The sequence below is a fragment of the Symphalangus syndactylus genome, chromosome 6 (assembly GCF_028878055.3).
Source record: "Symphalangus syndactylus isolate Jambi chromosome 6, NHGRI_mSymSyn1-v2.1_pri, whole genome shotgun sequence".
Taxonomy (NCBI): Eukaryota; Metazoa; Chordata; class Mammalia; order Primates; family Hylobatidae; genus Symphalangus; species Symphalangus syndactylus.
This window is the reverse complement of record NC_072428.2, coordinates 47224613-47246835: the sequence shown is the minus strand read 5'-3', so window position 1 is coordinate 47246835 and position 22223 is coordinate 47224613. Positions and strand designations below refer to the sequence as shown.

Genomic DNA, 22223 nt, shown 5'->3' with positions numbered 1-22223 from the left:
TTCTTAAAAAGTTAAACACAAATACACCATATGACCCAGCAATCCCACTCCTAGGTATATACGCAGAAGAAATGAAAATTTATGTCTATACAAAGACTTTCGGCCGGGCACGGTGTCTCACGCTTGTAATCCCAGCACTTTGGGAGGCTGAGGCGGGCGGATCACGAGGTCAGGAGATTGAGACCACAGTGAAACCCCGTCTCTACTAAAAATACAAAAAATTAGCCGGGCATGATGGCTGGCGCCTGTAGTCCCAGCTACTAGGAGAGGCTGAGGCAGGAGAATGGCGTGAACCCAGGAGGCGGAGCTTGCAGTGAGCCAAGATCGCGCCACTGCACTCCAGCCTGGGCGACAGAGCAACACTCCGTCTCAAAAAAAAAAAAAAAAAAAAAAAGACTTTCATGCAAGTGTTCACAGCAATATTATTTATAATAGCCCCAAAGTAGAAACAATCAAAATGCCTATTAACTGATAAATGGGCAAAAAAAACATGGTATATTCATACAATGGAATACTATTAAGTGATACAAATGAATGAAATGCTGATATAAGCTACCACATGGACAAACCTCAAAAGCGTTTTGCTAAGTGAAAGAATTTAACACAAAAGACCGCATATTCCACTTACGTGAAATGTCCAGAAAAGGCAAATATACAGATACAGAAAGTAGATTACTGGTTGCTTGAGGCTGGGACTGGGAATGAGGATTAGCTGTACAAGAACATGAGGAATCTTACTGAGATGAGGAAAATGTTTGTATTATGGTGATGGTTGCACAATTCAGCTGATTTACTAAAAATCACTGACTTGCAAAATTAAAATTGGTGAATATTATAGTATGTTAATTACACCTCAGTAAAGTTGTTAAAAAGAAAGCATACATTTATCTGCTTATTAGTGCAAAATAAATATAGAAAGGTAAAACCAGAAACTACAGAGATCGGTGACCCACAGGGCACAGGGAAAGGGTGGAAAGAATGAATACAATTAATTGTATACATACAATTAATACATGTTTAAGGAATAAGGGAAATGCATAGAAGGAGGGGACGGAAGTGAATAAAAGTGGAATACAAAAAGAAACAAATGAACCTAATGTATTATAAACTAATAGTATAACCATACTGAAGAGGATGGGGAAGAAAAATATTGACCTAAATAACACTGTGAAAAACAACACCTTGCTTGGATGCTTTAAGGCTAAAAACAAAACAGCTGTATGCTATACTCTAGTAAATATTGTACTGTAGTTAGTAAATCTGCTTTACTCACAGGGTTATGGACTCGTAATTCTGTAAATATCTCTCCTGTGTATTAGGACTGAACAAAGAGGTAAACACATTACAGATAATGAGCGCCAGATTTCTCACTGTTGGAGAAAGTTAGAATAAGCAAAGAGAGAATAGAATGAATCTTTTTTTTTTTTTTTTTTTTTGAGATGGAGTCTCACTCTGTCACCCAGGCTGGAGTGAAGTGGCGAGATCTCGGCTCACTGCAACCTCTGCCCCCCAGGTTCAAGCGATTCTCCTGCCTCAGCCTCCCGAGTAGCTGGGATTACAGGCGCGCTGTAATTTTTGTACTTTTAGTAGAGATGGGGTTTCACTATCTTGGCCAGACTGGTCTTGAACTCCTGACCTTGTGACCCACCCGCCTCAGCCTCCCAAAGTGCTGGGATTACAGGCGTGAGCCACTGCATCCGGCCTAGAATGAATCTTGTGGTATTGGTTTGGAATCCAAAGTATCAGTGTAACTAATTGTTTTTAATATATATACAGATGAATAAATAAAAGGAATAAATATAGATACGTGTGTATGTGTGGGTGAGTATGCATATATGTATTTCCCAGGTAGGAATGATGACACCCTAGTAGCAACGACAACACCAAGCATCCAGATCTTGGTTTCTATAGACCACTTCCCAATAAAAGGAATCAGAACTCCTTGGAGAAGTAGTTCATTCCAGGCCTAGGGAGGAGAAGCTATAAGATGATTCTAGAGCATATTGTGGTACCAGAAAGTTAGGAAGTCCTCAAAAAAGTGACATCAAAATGACACAGTAGACAATGTGTGGGGAGCTTCCAATGGCTAAAGCAAACAATTTGAGCCAAAAATAAATATAGATGTAATAAAGTAAATATGCATCAGTACATAGTGGTATAAATTAATAAATAAGCGGGGAAGAGGGAGAGACCTTCCTTACAGAAGAACTTCAATTAATAGATGTTTAAGGAATTAGAGAAATGCAAAATTACCAGGAGACACACATCACAGTAATAATTATTGCAGGCAAGATCCACAATTGGATGCTAACATCGGTGGATGAAGATTTGAGGAGAAACAGGATATTGGCCTCAAAGTATCTCCCCTAAGAAATGTATCTATTGCAAAGGGCAAAAAAAAAAAAAAAAAAAAATAGTAATTTTGTAGCAGAGAAACCCAGTAAATTCCATCTTGCTCAGGCAATCAAGGTTAACATCATCAAGAATGGGACATGTTGACATCATGTGCCCATGATGTGCTACACTGAAAAGGATACAACAGCACCTCTGTAGCAGCCTGGCCAAAAACTCAAACCTCAATTTTATCATGAAAAAAACACAAGACATTCTCTTATATCAATTATTGTTTTTTGAGACAGTGTCTAATTTTGTCACCCAGGCTGGAGTGCAGTGGTGCCATCATAGCTCACTGAAAACTCCTGGGCTCAAGTGATCCTCCTGCCTCAGCCTCCTGAGTAGCAGGGACTACAGGCACACACCACCACACCAGCAATTTTTTGTTTGTTTGTTTTGTTTTGTTTTGTTTTAGAGACAGGCAACTCACTATGTTGCCCAGGCTTGTCTCACACTCCTGGCCTCATGTAAGCCTCCCTCCTTGGCATCTCAAAGTATTAAGATTACAAGCATGAGCCACTGCACCTGGCCTCATATCAATTCTTATAATGACATTAAGACAAATGAAGTGAGCAGTACTCATCAAAAGTTTCAATGTCAGGAAAGACTGAGGAACTGTCACAGACTGGAGGAGACAAGAGACACAACTGCTAAATCTAATGCGGGACTTTACTTGGATTCTGGAACAAAAAAAGAATGGTAGGGAAAAATGGTGAAATTTGAATAAAGTTTGTAGTTTACTTAATAGCATTGTGCCAGTGTTGATTTCCTGGTTTTGATAATTGTACTATAGTTATGTAAGTTGCTAAGATTAGGGTAAAATGAATGAAGGGCATATATATACACAGATGAACTCTGCACTATTTCTGCAACTTTTCTGAAATCTAAAATTATGTCCAAATAAAAAGTTTTTTAAAAAGAAAAATATAGGCTGGGCGCAGTGGCTCATGTCTGTAATCCCAGCACTTTGGGAGGCCAAGGCAGGCGGATCACGAGGTCAGGAGATAGAGACCATACTAGCTAACATGGTGAAACCTCGTCTTTACTAAAAATACAAAAAATTAGCCCGGCGTGGTGGCACACACCTGTAGTCCCAGCTACTTGGGAGGCTGAGGCAGGAGAACAACTTGAACCTGGGAGGCGGAGGTTGCAGTGAGCCAAGATCACGCCACTGCACTCCAGCCTGGGTGACAAAGCGAGACTCTGTCTCAAAAATAAAAAAATTAAAAAAGAAAAGAAAAGAAAAATATAGCATCTTGTACAAAGGCCAACTTTAGATTCATCCCTGTTAAACTTGATTCAATCTCTTTAGTTTTTTTTTTTAAGACAGAGTGTCTTGCTCTGTTGGCCAGGCTGGAGTGCAGTGGCGCAATCACAGCTCACTGCAACCTCCACCTCCTGGGCTCAAGTGGTCCTCCCACCTCAGCCTCTGGAGTATCTGGTACTACAGGCACGCACCACTACATCCAGCTAATTATTTTGACCTTTAGTAGAGAGAAGGTTTCACTATGTTGCCCAGGCTGGTCTCAAACTCTTGAGCTCAAGGTATCCTCCTGCCTCAGCTGCCCAAAGTGCTAGGATTACAGGCGTGAGCCAATTCAATTCCTCAAACTGAGAAGTAAGAACCATACAATAAGTAAGCAAATAAGCAAAGATCATTTAGAATAAAAGATTATCTAAAGCAACGTCTGAATCACATTATTTTTAAACCCACTTATTCAGGGCTCACCCATTTCTCCAACATTTTGGCAGAAGAAAACTTTATGGAGGATAAAATTCTAGTTACTCTGAGTAAACCTGGTCCTCATCCCTGAACTTAAATATAAGTAGTGAAGCTGGCAATAATCACAACCCAAATGATACCATAGGTTGGTCCCAAGAGGCTTAAAAATTAATAGGCCAAGAAATGGATAAAGGAGTTATATCTTTGTATATCTACATCTTTGAATCCTTACAATCCTCATTTCCTCTTCTTTTCCTTTTTGGGAGAAAATTCCCATTTCTGTACTCCTATACCAAGAAATCCAAACTAAGAGGGACATCCTGGCCAGGCACGGTGGCTCACGCCTGTAATCCCAGCACTTTGGGAGGCCAAGGTGGGTGGATCATCTGAGGTCAGGAGTTCGAGACCAGCCTGGCCAACATGGTGAAACCCCATCTCTACTAAAAATACAAAAATTAACCGGGCGTGGTGGTGCACGCCTATAATTCCAGCTACTAGGGAGGTTGAAGCAGGAGAATTGCTTGAACCCGGGAGGTGGACATTGCAGTGAGCCAAGATTGCACCACTGCACTCCAGCCTGGGTGACAGAGCAAGACTCCATCTCAAAAAAAAAAAAAAAAGAGGGACATCCTTACTTACTAGTATTGTAAATACTACAAATATTCAAAAGATCAAATTCTTCTAGGGTTTGAGTTCAAAATGACAGTACAAAGGATGTATGCTCACTGTTAACAATGACTATCTGTGGATAAATGGATGGGAGGGTCTTTAATTTTTGATTTTACACATTTCATATTATTTGACTTTTTATAACAATCACATATCATTTTAAAATAAACTTATATATATATATATGGCACAATGCCAATCATTAGTTATTTTAAACTAAATAATAGACTTTTAACAATCAACTATAAACTGTTAGCAATTCAATTTCATTTGAAATATACCAAACGCAAAAGCCAAGAATAAGGAAACTCTTGCCAATTGTCATTTAACATCATTTACTAAAAGTGTACTTTATCTAAATAAAGTCAGTGGAATGGTTTTGTGCCACCAGAGAGCACACAGCAACTGGAGGACGTGAGTTATCCACATAGTAAAGAAGTGAACATTTTTTTCCAAAGCAGGGTACCAACATGTGTGAATTCCAGTACAGCAAATAGAATATTTAATACCAAAAGTGTGTGGTATGGAGGAATCAGCAGATAAATGTTTTGGGGAGAGATAGCCTTTTGGCCTTCCATGACATGGTGGGGGGAGGGGGGAAGAGAGAGAGAAAGAAAGAGAGAAAGAGAGAGAGCGAGCTACGTCATGGATGGATCACCAACCCCACTTGCTATGCACCTGACCAGGAGCACACCTTCTCCAATGGGAGCAGTGGGAGCCTCACTCCACGTGCACAAAGGGGAGCTCCCTGAATGATTTCCCAAGGGGTGTCACCAGATCCAAACTTGCCCGTCATAATCCCGTCTGTTATTCATATTTGCTATCTATATTTTCTTTTGATCTTCCCTTCCATTGCAACAAAGTTCATTTTAAAGATCCCATTTCTTGTCTCAGCTATGCTAAGACAAGGAGATGGGTGGATAGGGAGGATCAGGTCATTGCTACAACACTGCAAAAGCATCTGACAATCACTTACCTACTTGGTCATCTGTATATTCTGTATCTAGATATTTCATTTGCGGATTTGTCTATTTGTTGGAAAAGATTTTGTGTCAAGGTGCTAGTAGACTGAGCCCATCTTACACAATCACTTATTCAAAAATAAGGATGTCTATTGAGTGTCTACCACGTACCAGGCACTGCTGAGCATTATATACTGTTCCAATATTTAGAATCTTTATTACTCAGAGGCCACAGTATGAAACAGATTGGTTTGAAACATCAGGGTCTGAACACTAGGCCATTAAATGGCACCAGAATAGACACTCATTAAAAGTTTTCCTCCTCTGGGTGGGCATAGTGGCTCATGCCTGTAATCCCAGCACTTTGGGAGGCCGAGGCCAGTGGATCACCTGAGGTCAGGAGTTTGAGACCAGCCTGGCCAACATGGTGAAATCCCATCTGTCCTAAAAATACAAAAATTAGCTGGACGTGGTGGCAGGCGCCTGTAATCCCAGCTACTTGGGAGGCTGAGGCAGGAGAATCGCTTGGTCTCACACTCCTGGCCGGGGATGAGGAGGCTTCAGTGAGCCGAGATTGCACCATTGCACTCCAGCCTGGGCGACAAGAGCAAAGCTCTGTCTCAAAAAAGTTTTCCTCCTCATCTAAAGAAGTTAATATGTTTTTCAAAATGGAAAGAGACTTGGAAGGGACTTTCTTACTCACTGTGTAGCTTTAGATCCTGCAAGTATTCAGACGATCAATTCCCATGGGAGTTAAGCCCACGTTCTAAAGGGTTTAAAACCTCTCAAAGAGGAAGGGGCCACCAACATACTTGTCAAGGTTGGGTCCAGGAGCAAGGAGGGATACTCAGAGATGAGTTCAGTGCTCCTCATCTAACTTCTTCCTGCACGGGATGACTATAGACAGTGGGATTTCTCACTCATCCAAAGAAGGACAGCAGCAGGCTGAGTAAATATGAGAAACGTGGGGTTGGGGACAGAGCTAGGGGTGGAGACCTGACTTTCTTTCACTTGCAGACGAATTGTGTGATCATGGCCACAAGTCCTCTGGCCCTCAGTGTCCTCATCTGTAAAATGAGTAATAGGATTGGCCCAGAGCTACCTGAATAGCCCAGTCAGCTCCAATGTGTCATGATTTCCATCTCCAGGAACAGCCTTGAGTGTCCAGTCTCTGGCCAGTTCTGAACTTCACAGTTCATTACTCTAGTCCAGATTATAAAATGGCAGAGTCCAAACTACAGGTTCTCAGACCTGCAGCTCTATGGGCCAAAATGCCCCTCTGCACACATCTCTCCAGAGTGAACCTGTAACTCCAAACGAGGAAGGTCCTTGGTGTACTTCTTGGCACGTCACAATGCCAAACATTGTGGCCAAAGCCATAGACAGGATAGAGTCTCCTGAGCTGGTAGGGGAGGGCAGGACTCTAGCACTCAGACTTCAGGGCAAAGGTACAAACAGCCCCAGAGAGGTGCAGGATCAGCCCTGCTCTGGCAGGTATGGCTCTCCTGATCAGCATGCATGTTTACTTTCTGCCCCAAAACTGAGTGGGACCCAAAGATACTAACACATCTCTTTTCTTTTCCAGAAGCTAGACAAAAGGACATTTCAGAGCCAGATAAAACTGCGTGAGCAGCTCTAGGGAAGACCTAATGTTTCCAGTCCAAGATCTGAAATGTATTTCAGAGAGCAGGTGATGTGATTCAGGGGCTGGGGGAAAGGGAGAGGAGGGGCAGCACTTTTACCAACATAAGTGGCCACTGCAAGAGCTAAGGAGGTAGGAGCTTCCCTACAGTCCCCCCACATGGTCCCCAAGGCACTTACCCTCACACTGCCTGCCTTCCCCTTGGTAGCCAGGCTTGCAGGAGCACTTGTAGGAGGTGGGTGTGTTCTGACACAGGGCGTCGGCATGGCAGTCATCTAGCCCTTGGGCACACTCATCCACATCTGCAAAAGAGCACAGCTGACACCTGGTACAGGTTCCCAGGCCATGTGTGATCTGGCCTCGGCCCTGTCTGGCATCATCCCCACCAGCCCACCCCGCTTCTCTCCTCACAAGTTACAGCTGCTTGGGATCCCTGGGATAAACCAAACTGTTTCTGGGCCCCTGTTCCCAGGAACAGCCTGTGCGCTCTACGTGAAATTACCCCCACTATCACCTACTGGCCTTCAGGACTTAGCTCAAATCCACCTCCTCCAGGAAGCCTGCCATGACCCCCAGTGTAGTCACCCTCACCAAGTGTCCGCGTATGTATGGCTTTGCATGGCACACATCAGGCAGGGTTGTTACTGTTTTCCTTCCTCTCTCTCCACTAGACAATGTCTTGACAACAGACTGCGTCTGTGTCCCTCATGCCAAGCCAGCGCAGTACCTGGCATGTGAGTGGGCAATAGTACCTACATGCCCGCTAAAGGAGGAAAGGACCAAACGGACAGAAAAGCCCTGAACACCAAGCAGCTGTCTGTCAGCTTTCTCGGGGCTTAGAGCAAGCTTGTCCAACACAGCCCGTGGGCTACAATGCAGCCCAGGACAGCTTCGAATGCGGCCTAACGCAAATTCATAAACTTGCTTAAAACATTATGAGATTTTTTTTTTTTTTTTTTTTTGCTCATCAGCTATCGTTTGTGTTAGTATATTTTATGTGTGGCCCAATTCTTCTTCTTCCATTGTGGCCCGGGGAAGCCAAAAGATTGCACCCCGCTGGTTTAGAGTATTTATGGGAAGCCTGCCCCGGGATCGGAGCAGATGTCATCCAGGGCTCTCAGATGCTGCGAAGCGGGCATAGTGTCCCCATGGCCGGCCCCCTGCACTCCCACCCCTGCCCATCCTCTCAACCTGGAAACCCGCCTTGGCAGAAGTATTTCCTGGGTTGACACTACTCCAGGATATTAATTAAAAACAAAAGCATTTTGAAAGTATTGCAAGTCCAGTAAGCACAGCACATCCAGAGTCCTCTCTGGAAACCAAAGTTCTCTGCTGAAAACCTAGGCTTGTTGCTGCTTCAGGGTAATTCCCAGATCAGAACAGGCGCTGTTCCGCTGACAGAAAAGTCTCTGGAGCCCACCCCGAAGCCATCAGCAGAACTTGCCGGTCCCCAAAGAAAGAAAGGGCAAAGCTGCCACGGCCTCGCGGATGTGCCCTGCCCGGCCCTCAGTTTCCCCGCCTACACTGAGGCGCGGGACCCCGAGGCCGGGGTCAGCACCCTCCTGCCTGCTCGCCGGCGTCGGTCTGACTAGCAGGCGCTCTGGAGGCATCCGGACCGGGGCGGGAACTGTCAGCAGCTCCGGGTCCGAGGCCGGGCCGCAGGACTCAGGGCCCCAGCGGTCGTGGCGCCTTGGCCCGGCCGGCGGGTGAGGTCCCGGAGGGAGCGGAGGCCCCCGCGGAGCGGCAGCCGCCAGCCCCGAGCCCTGCGCGCCCGGCTCTGGACCCCGCCGGGGACCTAAACACCCTTCTCGGCCCTGCCCACTGTGCCAGGTGCGCCCCCACGGCCGGACACTCACCCTCCGGCGGCCCCGCGGCACGGCCCCGACCCGGCGGGACGGCCCCCGCCAGCAGCAGCGGTGGCAGCAGCAACAGCAGCACCGCCCGGGCCGCCCCGGGACGGTTGCGGCCCGCGACCCCCATGGATGGCTCAGCGGTTGCGGGCAGAGGCGGCGGAATGCGGGCGATGGCGGCGGCGGCGCGGGGAGGTGTGTGCGGACGCCCTGCCCGCTGCCGCCGCCACCCCCGGCCCGGCCCCGCCCGCCCCTCGAGCCCCGGCCTCATTTTCACACGGTCCCTCCCGGGCCGGGGCGGGAGGCGCAGGCGGGGGCAGTGCCGCCCCGCCCGGCCTCCTCCCGTCCCCTCCCTGGCCCCGGGTGGAGGGGGCGCGGCCGCGGTGGCCCAAGCGCGGCTGTCAGCCTGGCGGGGCGGCAGCACTGTGCCTCGCGCCCCGTGCAGCCCAGGCACCCAGCCCGCTGCCCCCCGCAGCCCCGCTCCGCTCCAGCGCTCGGAGCCCTCGGTGCCGCGCCTGTTCCAGTGTCCTACAACTCGACCTGGGCCCTCTTGTGAGGACAAACAGCCCTTCTGGATTGAAATATTCGGGGGCATGGCGCCCAGAAAGTGTTCCCTATAGTCCCCAAACCCCAAAGTTATCTTGGGGCTTTCCACGTGGGAGGTGGGAGGTGGGAGTGGAAGGGAGTGGGGGTGACTTCCAATTCGGGAAAACAGCTGTTTGAATAGAGAAGGTGACCCTGGCTTCTCTGCCCACCCCAGCACACCCTCTGCACCCTTCTCCACACTGCCCACCCCAGGCCCTCTCGGATCCTCCATCCCACAGCCCTGAGGGCACTGGTCCACTTGTCCCACTGTGGGGCACGCTGGGCCTAGAATCTCTGCAAGCTACTTATGTATATCTCAGGGGAGCCTAAGGGGAAGGGGGCTAGAGGTCAAAGGTGAGCCACCAGAGACAACAGACAGCAGCCCCGACTTTGCCCGGAGTACAGGTGGCATTTATGATCACCTGAACTCATAAACATCAGGTCTGGCTAGCTTCAAACACAGGCAGAGCCTAGCACCTGGCCCTCCATGCAAGACAGCCCTTGAAAGGGAACAGGTACACAGGGTCTTTGCATATCACCCTTGACACGGATGGCTGGAGCCCAGTACACCCACCATCACTCCAGGAACAAATATAGTAACAATTTCCAGACGCAACCAAACATCACACTAATGTTCTTCACTGAGCTTCTCCGTTACTGAAGAACAGTGATGTTCTTCACTGAGCTTCTCCGTAGTTATTCAATTTTCTCCTGCGAATATATACATACACATATGCGTATATGCAGGCACACGCACGTGCACACACACACACCATTCCTTTGGAGATCAGAAAAAAATAGATGTCACCAAAAAATCCCCACCTAGCTCATGCACAAAAACACTTATGTCTTCTTGGGGCCTATCCACAGCCCAGAGCTCCCAGCCTCTGCATCCTCAGTACCCATTGTCTGCCACCCCAGCCCCCGAACATGCCCACGGGGGCCTGCCTCTTTGGGCTGTGGCTAGTGCAGCTGCTTGATGGAGCTATCTGAGAAAATAACTTTTCTGTAGTTGTTTTTCTTTTGACCCTTTCAGTGAAGGCAGGCAGGTTGCGTCCCTCTTTCTGTCTGCGCCTCCCTCCCACTCCCTTTTGTTTGGTGCTGAGAGAGACACTCAGCTATTTCTGGTCATAAGGGTGGTTTTTACACATTTGTAAATCTTCAGTTAGTGAAACGTTCTCTCCACCTTTGTCTTTGTGTCCTTAATGGTAGCCATAAATTACTGCCTTCTTTTCTCTCCGCTGCATCAGGCTTCATTGCTTTTGAAATGATCAAAGTTATTTCTTTTAAAATCCAACTAGAAACTGCCCATTGTGTGGCACAGACCTCTTTAGCTCCAGTCAAAGCATATAAATACATAAAGCTGCCCATTAAACTCTAGGGGGAGCCTCCTGCAGCGCCCTTGTGCCTGGCAAAGAAATCACACATGGGCTGTTCTTCCCCTTTACCTTTCCCTAACTTGATCTTTCAGTAAGGACACAAATTAATCATGATAAGAATCAGCGCCTTTTTGCCTAAGACAGTCAGCTTTTGCTATGTTTCCCAGAAAAGTCCACCACTGGCACAGATCTCAAAAAATGTTCTGTATCCTATTTTGTTTGCCCTGACATCCTTACAAACGTGCTTTCAGCTGTTAGCTCCCAGACTCCTGGGCAACCTTTTTGACACTTGAGATTAAAGTCAATATGGCTTACAACCGGGAATTTCCACAGGGGGAAGGCTCCAGGGGAAAACTGTGTCCAAATGTCAATGTTTTTGGTGTCAGGAGGAACTTGGTTGGCTCTACTCTGGCTGCAGGCTGCCCTCTATTGTGCAGCTGAGGTCCCCACAAACTTCTCAGAAAGGCCTCAGACACCATCCCTGGACTGAGGCTAAAGCTCCCTCTTCCTCTCCCTGTCTCCTCTCCACAGGCAGAGAGGCCATGAACCAGGCCTCGGGGTGTGGAGAGGCAGTCCAGCCAGCCCAGTCACACTAGTGTGGGCCTTTTAGGAGGCTGAAGAAAGCCTGGTAGTGGCCGGCCATGCGTGCCCCTGAACTACACATAAGTAGGTGCCACTCTGCACTCACGGGACACCATTCAGTGCCCACCTTTCTTGACCCTCTTCCCCCCCAGCAGCCTCTGACATGTGGACTACTTCTCCCTGGTGGAAACTCTCCCTACCCTTGGTTGTCATCGTGGCAAACTCCTGGTTTTCCTCCTACCTCTCAGGAAATGCCTTCTCCACCATCTTCTAGGAGTCCTTTTTCTACACCCTCTCCCTGGATGGTTCGCTCATTCCCTTGATTCCATAATGTCAATCTCCAGCCTGGATTCATCCCCTTGGTTCAATCCCATGTATCCAGTTGCCTACTAGATACCACCTTGATCTTCCCTAGATCCCACCTTGATCTTCCCTAGATCCCTCTGATTCAACATGCTCAAAACGAAGCTCATGACCTAGAAGAAGCTTCTCTGCTTTCTTGAATCTCTTCCTGGTTCAGCCCACCCACCTCCACTACTGCCTCCACCACGTCCATCAGGGTAACCCAGAAGTCCTATAGGGTGTCCACCTCTGGCCCCTAGGCCTTAAGCAGCCGCTCCTACACCAGCAGGCCTGGTGCCCATATCAGCTCCTGGAGCTTCTCTTGAGTGGGCAGCAGTAGCAGCTTCTGGGGTGGCCTGGTCACCCGCATGGGTCTGGGTGGAGGCTATGGTGGGACCAGTGGTATGGGGGTCATCACAGCCATCATGGTCAGCCAGAACCTGCTGAGCCCCCTTAAGCTGGAGGTGAACCCCAACATCCAGGCTGTGCGCACCCAGGAGAAGGAGCAGATCAAGACCCTCTACAACAAGTTTGCCTCCTTCATCGAGAAGGTACGGTCCCTGCAGCAGCAGAAGACAACTCGGAGAAACATAGACAGCATGTTCGAGAGCCACATCAACAAACTTCGGCGGCAGCTGGGACACTCTGGGCCAGGAGAAGCTGAAGCTTGGCAACATGCAGGGGCTGGTGGAGGACTTCAAGAACAAGTATGAGGATGAGATCAATAAGCGTACAGAGATGGAGAATGAATTTTCCCTCATCAAGAAGGTAACATGTAGCTGAAGCTAACATGAACAAGGTAGAGCTGGAGTCTCTCCTGGAAGGGCTGACTGACGAGATCAACTTCCTCAGGCAGCTGTATGAAGAGGAAATCTGGGAGCTGCAGTCCCAGATCTCGGACACATCTGTGGTGCTGTCCATGGACAACAGCTGCTCCCTGGACATGGACAGCATCATCCCTGAGGTCAAGGCACAGTACAAGGAGATCGCCAACTGCAGCTGGGCTGAGGCTGAGGGCATGCACCAGATCAAGTATGAGGAGCTGCAGACACTGGCTGGGAAGCATGGGAATGACCTGCATTATGCAAAGATAGAGATCTCTGAGATTAATAGGAATATCAGCCGGCTCCAGGCTGAGATTGAGGGCCTCAAAAGCCAGAGGGTTTCCCTGGAGGCTGCCATCGCAGATGCTGAGCAGTGTGGGGAGCTGGCTGTTAAGGATGCCAACACGAAGCTGTCGAGCTGGAGGCCGCCCTGCAGCGGGCCAAGCAGGACACGGTGCAGCAGCTGTGCCATGGAGCACCAGGAGCTGATGAACATCAAGCTGGCCCTGGACATCAAGATTGCCACCTACAGGAAGCTGCTGGAGGGCAAGGAGAGCTAGCTGGGGTCTGGGATACAGAACAAGAGTGTCCATCTGAAGACCACCAGTGGCTACTCAGGTGGGCTGAGCTTGGCCTACGGGCACCTCACAAGCCCTCTACAACAGGCCTCAGCTACAGCCTGGGCTCCAGCTTTGGCTCTGCTGGAGGCTCCAGCTCCTTCAGCCGCGCCAGCTCCTCCAGGGCCACGGTTGTGAAGAAGGTGGAAATGTGAGATGGCAGGCTAGTGTCCAAGTCCTCTGATGTCCTGCCCAAGCGAATGGCCATGGCAGCCCCTAATAGCCTGCCCCTCCTGTGGCTGCCCCAGGGCCTGTGGAGGAAGCTGCTGTGCAGTGGAGCACAGGAACAGGAGACTCACCTGAGGCTCAGCCCTAGCCCTCAGCCCACCTGCTGGGGGAGTTTACTGCCTGGGGCACCCCCATTGGCCCATGCTTCCAGCTACAAAACAATTCAACTTTTGCCTTTTTTTTTTTTTTTTTTTTTTCAAAATAAAATCTCAGCTAGCTCTGCCAACCGTCCAAAACAAACAAAAAAATGGAGCTCATCTTCCTCAAACCTGCTCCTTCTCAAGTGCTCTCTCCTTTAGACAAGGGCACCACCATACTGTTAACACCAAGTCAGAGGTTTGGTGGTCATCTGGGACTCCATTTTCTCCCTCCCCACCACATCAGAACAATCACGAAAATTCTGCCTTCTTATTATCTCTAAAACCATTCTCTTCCTCCATGCCCATTGCCTGGGCTCAGGGGTTCACCATCCCTCATCACCCCTGGGGGCTGCGTATCTATCCCTTTCCTCCTTCCTAACAGATACTCCTCCTGCAGACAGCCTGGGTCCCTAGGAAGGAAGCTGCCCCATCTCTAACTTCAGGCTCTGGAGTTGACTTAAGACAGTTAATATCATTCATTCCATTCCCCCTGCAACAGTCATTGGTTCAGGGATGAGCACATGATGGCTTTCCAATCGGAGCAAATCTCAGGCCCTTTGCTTGAAAGGCTGGAATGGAAAGGCTCTCTTTTCCTCTTTGGGATGTGGCTGTGGTAAATGAGAAACTGTGGCAGCCATCTTAATACCTCCTTCCCTTGCCCAAAAGAGGGTAAGTCCAGAGAAACCCTGAGAAGCCAACCAGGAGACACTCTGGTTACACCCAGTCTGCGATTTCTTACAGGTCTCTCTGTCTAGAATCTCATCCCAATTCAGTACATCCAACACAGTGGCTGCCAGAGTTAAATGTAAGTTTCATCATATCACTCCTAGTCTTCCTCAGGCTAACAACCAAGCTCCCTTGGTACAATCACTCTGGAGAACTGTCGGGCAGTATACACTAATATGGATCATGCATGCCCACTTCTCAGAATATACCCAAGAGAAATGAGTGTACATGTTCACCAAATTCATATACGAGAACATTCATAACGGCTGTATTTACACTAGCCCCAAACTGGAAATCACCCACATGTCCATCAACTAGATATTGTGGGATATTTGTTCAATGGAATACTACACCAAGCAACAAAATGAACAAACTCTGATACAGGCAACCACACAGAGGCATCTTATGAACATTAGGCCTAGTTAAAGAAGCCAGGTTAAAAAGGCTGTAAGTTGTATCATTCTGAGAGACAGGACTAGCTGGATTTCCTAGGCCGACTAAGAATTCCTAAGCCAACTAAGAATTCCTAAGCCTACCTGGGGAAGGTGACCGTACCCACCTTTAAACACAGGGCTGGTAACTCAGCTCACACCAAAACAATCAGGAAGTAAAGAGGGCTCACTAAAATACAAATTAGGCCAAAAGCAGGAGGTAAAGAAATAGTCAAATCATATATCGCTTGAGAGCACAGGGGGAGGGACAATGATTGGGATATAAACCCAGGCATCCCAGCAGGGAGCGGCAACCCCCTTTGGGTCCCTTCCCATTGTACGGGAGCTCTGTTTTCACCCCATTAAATCTTGCAACTGCACACTCTTCTGGTCCGTGTTTGTTATGGCTCAAGCTGAGCTTTCACTCGCAGTCCATCACTGCTGTTTGCCACCGTTGCAGACCCACCGCTGACTTCCAGCCCTCCAGATCCGGCAGGGTGTTCGCTGCACTCCTGATCCAGCGAGGCGCCCACTGCCGATCCCTATCAGGCTAAAGGCACGCCATTGTTCCTGCATGACTAAGGGCTCAGGGTTTGTCCTAATCGAGCTGAACACTAGTTGCTGGGTTCCACGGTTCTCTTCCATGACCCACGGCTTCTAATAGAGCTGTAACACTCACAGCATGGCCCAAGGTTCCATTCCTTGGAATCTGTGAGGCCAAGAACTCCAGGTCAGAGAACAAAAGCCTTGCTACCATCTTGGGGGCAGCCCGCCACATCTTGGGAGCTCTAAGAACAAAGACCCACCCGTAACAATTCTATTCACTTCCATGATGTTCTGCTGGGTGTGGTGGCTCACACCTGTAATCCCAGCACTTTGGGAGGTCAAGGTGGGTGGATCACTTGAGCTCAGGAATTCAAGACAAGCCTGAGCAACACAGGGAGATCTCATCTCTACCAAAAAGTTTTTAAAAATCAGCCAGGGGCCGGGCAGTGTGGCTCAAACCTGTAATCCCAGCACTTTGGGAGACTAAGGCGGGCTGATCACCTGAGGTAAGGAGTTCAAGACCAGTCTGGCCTACATGGTGAAACTCCGTCTCTACTAAAAATACACAAAAAATTAGCCAGGCATGGTGGCATGAGCCTGTAGTCCCAGCTACTTGGAAGGCTGAGGCAGAAGGATAGGTTGAACCCAGGAGGCAGAGGTTGCAGTGGGCTGAGATCACGCCACTACACTCCTGTCATGGCAACAGAGCAAGACCTTGTCTCCAAAAATAAAAAATAAAAAATCAGCCAGGTTTGCTGATGCATGCCTGTAATCTTAGCTACTCCAGAGGCTGAGGTGGGAGGATCACTTGAGCCCAGGAGGCGGAGGTTGCAGTGAGCTGAGATTGCATCACTGCACTCCAGCCTGGGCAACAGAGCAAGACCCTGTCTCAAAGAAAGAGAAAAAAAAGAGAAAAGGCAGAACTAATTAATAGTGACAGAAGCCAGAATTACTACTACTGTTCCCTCCAGGGATGTATACTGACATTTTGTTTATCTGGGAAGGAATGTGAAGGAACATTCTGGAGTGCTGGAAATGTTCTAGATCTTGATCTGCATGGTGATTTTATGGGTTTATACATATATACAAATCTGCTGGAATGTTGGCTTGAGCTTAATGCACTTCATGCTCTTGAGTGTATGTATGTTTTACATCAGTAAGTTGAAGCAAGCACTGCCTAGCTCAAGACTTTTATGATCTGATCCCATTCTATCTTTCCAGCCTTCTCTCCTACCACTCCTTTACCCGCAGACTATGCTCCAGTGACATCAAACTTCACATACTAGTAGTTTGTCATTTTTCTCCTTATGCATATCTTCTTTTGCTGACACTGTTCCCTCTGCCTGAAAGACATGAGGAAGTGGGTCTCAAAAAATATTTGAAAAAATATAATGCAATAACATCTTGATTAATAAATATCACTATACTCCAAGGAAAAATACATTTGCTGAGATGTCCTCCCAAAAAGCAATGAGGCATGCATGAAAAAATTTGAGTTGGCTGGGCACAGTGGCTCACGCCTGTAATGCCAGCATTTTGGGAGGCCGAGGCAGGTGAATCACAAGGCAGGTGAATGGTCCAGGCAGGAGTTCAAGACCAGCCTGGCCAACATGGTGAAACCCTGTCTCTACTAAAAATACAAAAATACAAAAAATTAGCGGGCTTAGTGGCGGGCGCTTGTAGTCCTAGCTACTCAGAAGGCTGAGGCAGGAGAATCGCTTGAACTCGGGAGGCGGAGGTTGCAGTGAGCCAAGATCGCACCACTGCACTCCAGCCCAGGCGACAGAGTGAGACTCCATCTCAAACAAACAAAACAAACAAACAAACAAAAAAATTGAGTCTTCAGATTAGCAGGCACTGAGAACTAATAAATAAAGGAAAACGATCTGCTCTTGCACACACATTAATTTCTCCCCATGAATGGCTTGCATATCTCCTGGAAAAACCTTTTCAATATGTCTGAGCTGGCTATGAGGTAGTGAATCTTTCTGGTGGCTTACCCATCCCCATCTGTTCTTTCCCTCCTTCCTAACAGATACTCACCCCTCTCGCAGGCAGCCTGTGTCCCTAGGAGGGAAGCTGTCCCATCTCTAACTGCAGGCTCTGGAGTTGGCTTAAGACAATAATACCTATTATTCCAACAGTCATTGGTTCAAGGATAAGCACGTGACAGCTTTCCAATCAGAGTGAATCTCAGGCCCTTTGCTTGAAAGGCTGGAATAGAAAGACTTTTCATTTTTGGGATGTGGTTGTGGTGAATGAGAAACTGTGGCAGCCATCTTGATACCTCTTTCCCCTCCCCAAAAGAGGTTAAGTCCAGAGAAACCCTGAGAAGCCAACCAGGAAACATTCCCTACCTCAGGACCTCCAGTTATATGTGCCAATATGCTTCCTTATTGTTTGTATTGGTGGGTTTATTTTGATTTTTAAAATTGTGGTAAAACATACATAACATAAAATTTACTGTTTTAACAATTTTTAAGTGCACAGCTTATTATCATTAAATACATTCACACTGCTTTGTAACCATCACGGCCATCCATCTCCAGAACTTTTTTTTTTTTTTTTGAGACAGAGTCTCGTTCTGTCACCCAGGTTGGAGTGCAGTGGCGAGATCTCGGCTCACTGCAAGCTCTGCCTCCTGGGTTCAAGCCATGTTCCTGCCTCAGCCTCCGAGTAGCTGGGATTATAGGCGCCCGCCACCATGCCCAGCTAATTTTTTTTTCTTTTTTTGGTATTTTCAGTAGAGACGGGGTTTTGCTATTTTGGCCAGGCTAGTTTCGAACTCCTGACCTCAGATGATCCGCTCGCCTTGGCCTACCAAAGTGCTGGGATTACAGGCGTGAGCCACCGCGCCCAGCCATCCCCAGAACTTCCTTCATCCTGCAAAACTGAAACTCTACCTATTAAACAATAACTCCCCATCCCACTCCATCTGACAACCACCATTCTACTTTCTGTTCCTATGAATTTGACTACTTTAAGTATTTCGTATGAGTGGAATAACAAAGTATTCATGATTGGCTTACTTAACTTGGCATAATGGCTTCAAGGTTCTCCTGTGTTGAGCATGTGTCAGAATATCCTTCCTTTCTAAGGCTAAATAAGATTTGATTGCATGTATGTATCACATTTTGTTCATCCATTCATCTGTCCACAGACACTTGGGTTGCTTCTCCCTTTGGGCCATTGTAAATAATGCTGCTATGAATATGGGTGTGCAAATATCTGTCCATGTCCCTGCTTTCAATTTTTTTTTTCAGTATATACCCAGGAATGGAATTGCTGGATCAGATGGTAATTCTTTTTAATTTTGGGGAGAACTACCATAACGTTTACCTTACCAACTACACCATTTCATATTCCCACCAGCAGGGCATAAGGATTCCAATTTCTCCGCATCCTTACCAACACTTGTAATTTCCCAATTTTCCAATAATAGCCATCCTAACAGACATGAAGTGGTATTTCATTGTGAGTTTTTTGAATTGAGTTTCCTATTGTTTTAGCCAAAAAAGTATTCCTATTTAGTTCCATACACGCCTACGTCAGGCAATCCTCTCCATAAGGTGGGAGAAAGGTAATTGTGTAGGGTTGAATCCTCTCAGGGGCTGAAATAATAAATTATTATTTTAGTCACAAAAGTTGATGCAATCTTGGCATACATGCCAGGACCCTCTATTTCTTCAATGCTTCTAAAACTGCACCCACATTCTCTTTTGCTTACAGAAGTTTAAAAATCCTTCCAATAAATATTTACTTAAAATGGTAATAGTTAACATTTGTATGAATACTAAATATCAGATACTATTCTAAATACTTCACATGTATTTATTTAGTCTTCCTAAAAACTCTGCGAAATAGAACCATCACACTCTGTATTTTACGGATATGGACAGTGAAGGGAAGAGAGGTTAGGTAATTCGTTAGTAAGTGGCAGACCAGGACTCAATGCCAAGAAGCGTGGCTTCCGATCCCCCTGCCTAACCAATGCGCTCTATAGCCCATCGTGTTCCAGGCATTGTGCTAGGCCCTATGGGAGACACAAAGATTAGAGGCAAACTCTGCTCTCTCAGAGCTTACAGTCCAGCAAAAAAGGTGAGACATAATGGGTGTTCATCTTCCACACCTCTTCCAAAATATGAATATGACAGTGTCGGTTTAAAACTCCTTAAAGCCCCTTCACCTACATTACCTGTATCGTAGACCAACCTAAGGGGCAGGAGCAGCTGCATAATTTGCAGGGCCCCGTGCAAAATTAAAATGCAAGGTGCCTTAACCAAAATGCAGGGGGAAGATGCTATTAACAGCACTAAAAATAGTTTTTTCCTTTAAAAACATTACTTGTAAAACATAACAGGGGTACCATGAGTAAAAACATAAATTTACAAACTGCAAAAAGGTAGTATTTTGGTGCCATAATGTTATGCAATACAACAAATAAGAATGCTCCATTAGGCCAAGAGGGGTGGCTCACACCTGTAATCCCAGCACTTTGGGAGGCCAAGGCAGGAGGATAGTTGAGCCCTGGAGTCTGAGACCAGCCTGGGCAATACAGTGAGACCTTGTCTCTCCAAAAGATAAAAAAATTAACTGGGTGTGGTGGTACCCACCTGTAGTCCTAGCTACTTGGAAGGCTGAGGCAGGAGGATCGCTTGAGCCAGGGAAATCGAGGTAACAGTGAGCTATGATTGCACCACTGCATTCCAGCCTGGGGGACAGAGCAAGAGCTTGTCTCAAAAAAAAAAAAAAAATGCTCCATTCATGTGGTATCTTGATTCATCATAAGATTTTTCTGGCTCATTTTTCCACAAAATCATTTCCACAAATCATTTTCTGCAAAAATCAAAGAGGTCGTCAAAATGTATACTTTTAGGATCTTCACTTTTAGTCAGTATAATTGAAGGGATATCAATTGTTCTTGGCAAATTAAAGGTGGCAATTTTTTATAATTTTTAATTTTCAGAGGGATCTTTCTAGGGATGTAATTTCTAGTGGATCTCTTATTGGATCTACCTGTTACTGGATCTGTTTTAGTACATCTAGAACTGATAATTCTTGTGGAATTATTTTTCTAAAAAGATTTAACTCTTCATACAAGTCATTTTTGTGTAAATCTGAATTTAATTTTAATGTACACTTATACAATGTCATTTTAATGTTTTCTTTGACATTTCTTGTAACGTGGCGGTTAAATAAGAAGCTGAAAGTGGCTTCATGATTTGTATGTAATTCAGAAGTCCTGTTTATGTATATATTTCTGTATCTTCAATTACAAGGAAAAATTTATTTTAAAATTGTCTTCCTTGTTACTATTGCTTAATCTGAAACTTCCTATGAAAATAGGGCTCTTTTCAATCTAATGCAATGATTTTTATATTCGGTTTCTGTCTCTAAGCCTTCAGATATTTGCTTTGTTATGTTTCAGCAGTTTTAAAAATCAGAGGCTGGGCATGGTAGCTCATGCCTGTAATCCCAACACTTTGGGAAGCCAAGGCAAGAGAATCACTTGAACCCAAGAGTTTGAGACTAACTCGGGTAACATAGCAAGACCTCTGTCTCTACAGAATAAAAACATTAGCTGGGTACGGTAGTGCATGCCTGTAGTCTCAGCTACTTGGGAGACCAAGGCGGGAGGACAGCTCAAGCCACTGCACTCCAGCCTTGGTGACAGAGGGAGACCTTGTCTCTAAAAAAAATAAAATAAATAAAAACCAGAGATTCTAAACTCTTCAAAAAATTCTGATACATGCTGCTATGCTTTATTGCAATATCCTTGTGTTTGCTTTTATTTTGTAATAATTTACTGACTAAGTTTACTGCGTGAGTACTAGCAATTCCTATTCCAGTGCTCAGGCCAGAGAGTTAATATTTGTGTAGCTATCAAAGGAACACAGTCTGGGAGTGAACAGGCAAGCAGCTTCCCATGCACTGTCCCTATGCAGAGACCCGCTTTCTTCTGTGGCCACTGTGGCTGCTGCCACGGTCTTAGCTGATGTGATGGGCCCGGGGCCCACCTCAGCTGGCTTGGAGCCCTACAGTGCCGTGGACTTCTTCTGAAACATACACACGTGCAGCCAGCAGCCAGGCCTGTCCCTATGTGTGCTAGTGCTGTCACCTGGTGTGTCTCCACTACTCATGTGCATGTACCATTGTCCCACCAGACTTTAGTTACAAAACACAAGTTGAAAGATTAAATTTAGAAATTTCAAGATGGTAACAGCAAGCCATAACACCAAACATGGGGCCCTTCTGAGAACAGGGCCTATCTGTCTGGCTGTACAGGTTGCACACTCTTAAAGCCAGCCACACTCATGGATATGGCATTCCAGAACCCTCCCCCCTCCTTTTTTTTTTTTTGAGATGGAGTTTCCCTTTTGTTGCCCAGACTGGAGTGCAATGGCGCTATCTTGGCTCACTGCAACCTCTGCCTCCCAGGTTCAAGCAATTCTCCTGCCTCAGCCTTCCGAGTAACCGGGACTACACCACGCCTGGCTAATTTTTCTATTTTTAGTAGAGACAGGGTTTCACCATGTTGGCCAGGCTGGTCTCGAACTCCCGACCTCAAGTGATCTGCCCGCCT

At 46.7% G+C, this 22223-nt stretch overlaps 1 protein-coding gene and 1 pseudogene across 4 annotated transcripts in view; one reads left to right on the top strand and one right to left on the bottom strand.

Moving 5' to 3' along the window:
* The window catches only part of SCUBE2 (signal peptide, CUB domain and EGF like domain containing 2), an 81823-nt gene extending 72331 nt beyond the window's left edge, over nucleotides 1–9492 (bottom strand). For 3 of the 4 annotated variants that reach the window (XM_055282466.2, XM_055282468.2, XM_055282467.2), the window contains exons 1-2: nucleotides 9247–9489; nucleotides 7570–7692 (exon numbers count right to left, since the gene is read on the bottom strand). In XM_055282466.2, the coding sequence (XP_055138441.1) occupies nucleotides 7570–7692; nucleotides 9247–9370 (247 nt within the window). In that variant the 5' untranslated portion in view covers nucleotides 9371–9489. Of the gene's footprint in view, nucleotides 1–7569; nucleotides 7693–9246 lie in introns of all 4 variants that reach the window. The other variant, XM_055282471.2, reaches the window with a different exon arrangement.
* On the top strand, nucleotides 9414–21700 carry LOC129485263 (keratin, type II cytoskeletal 8-like; annotated as a pseudogene).
* Nucleotides 21701–22223: the final 523 nt, after the last annotated feature.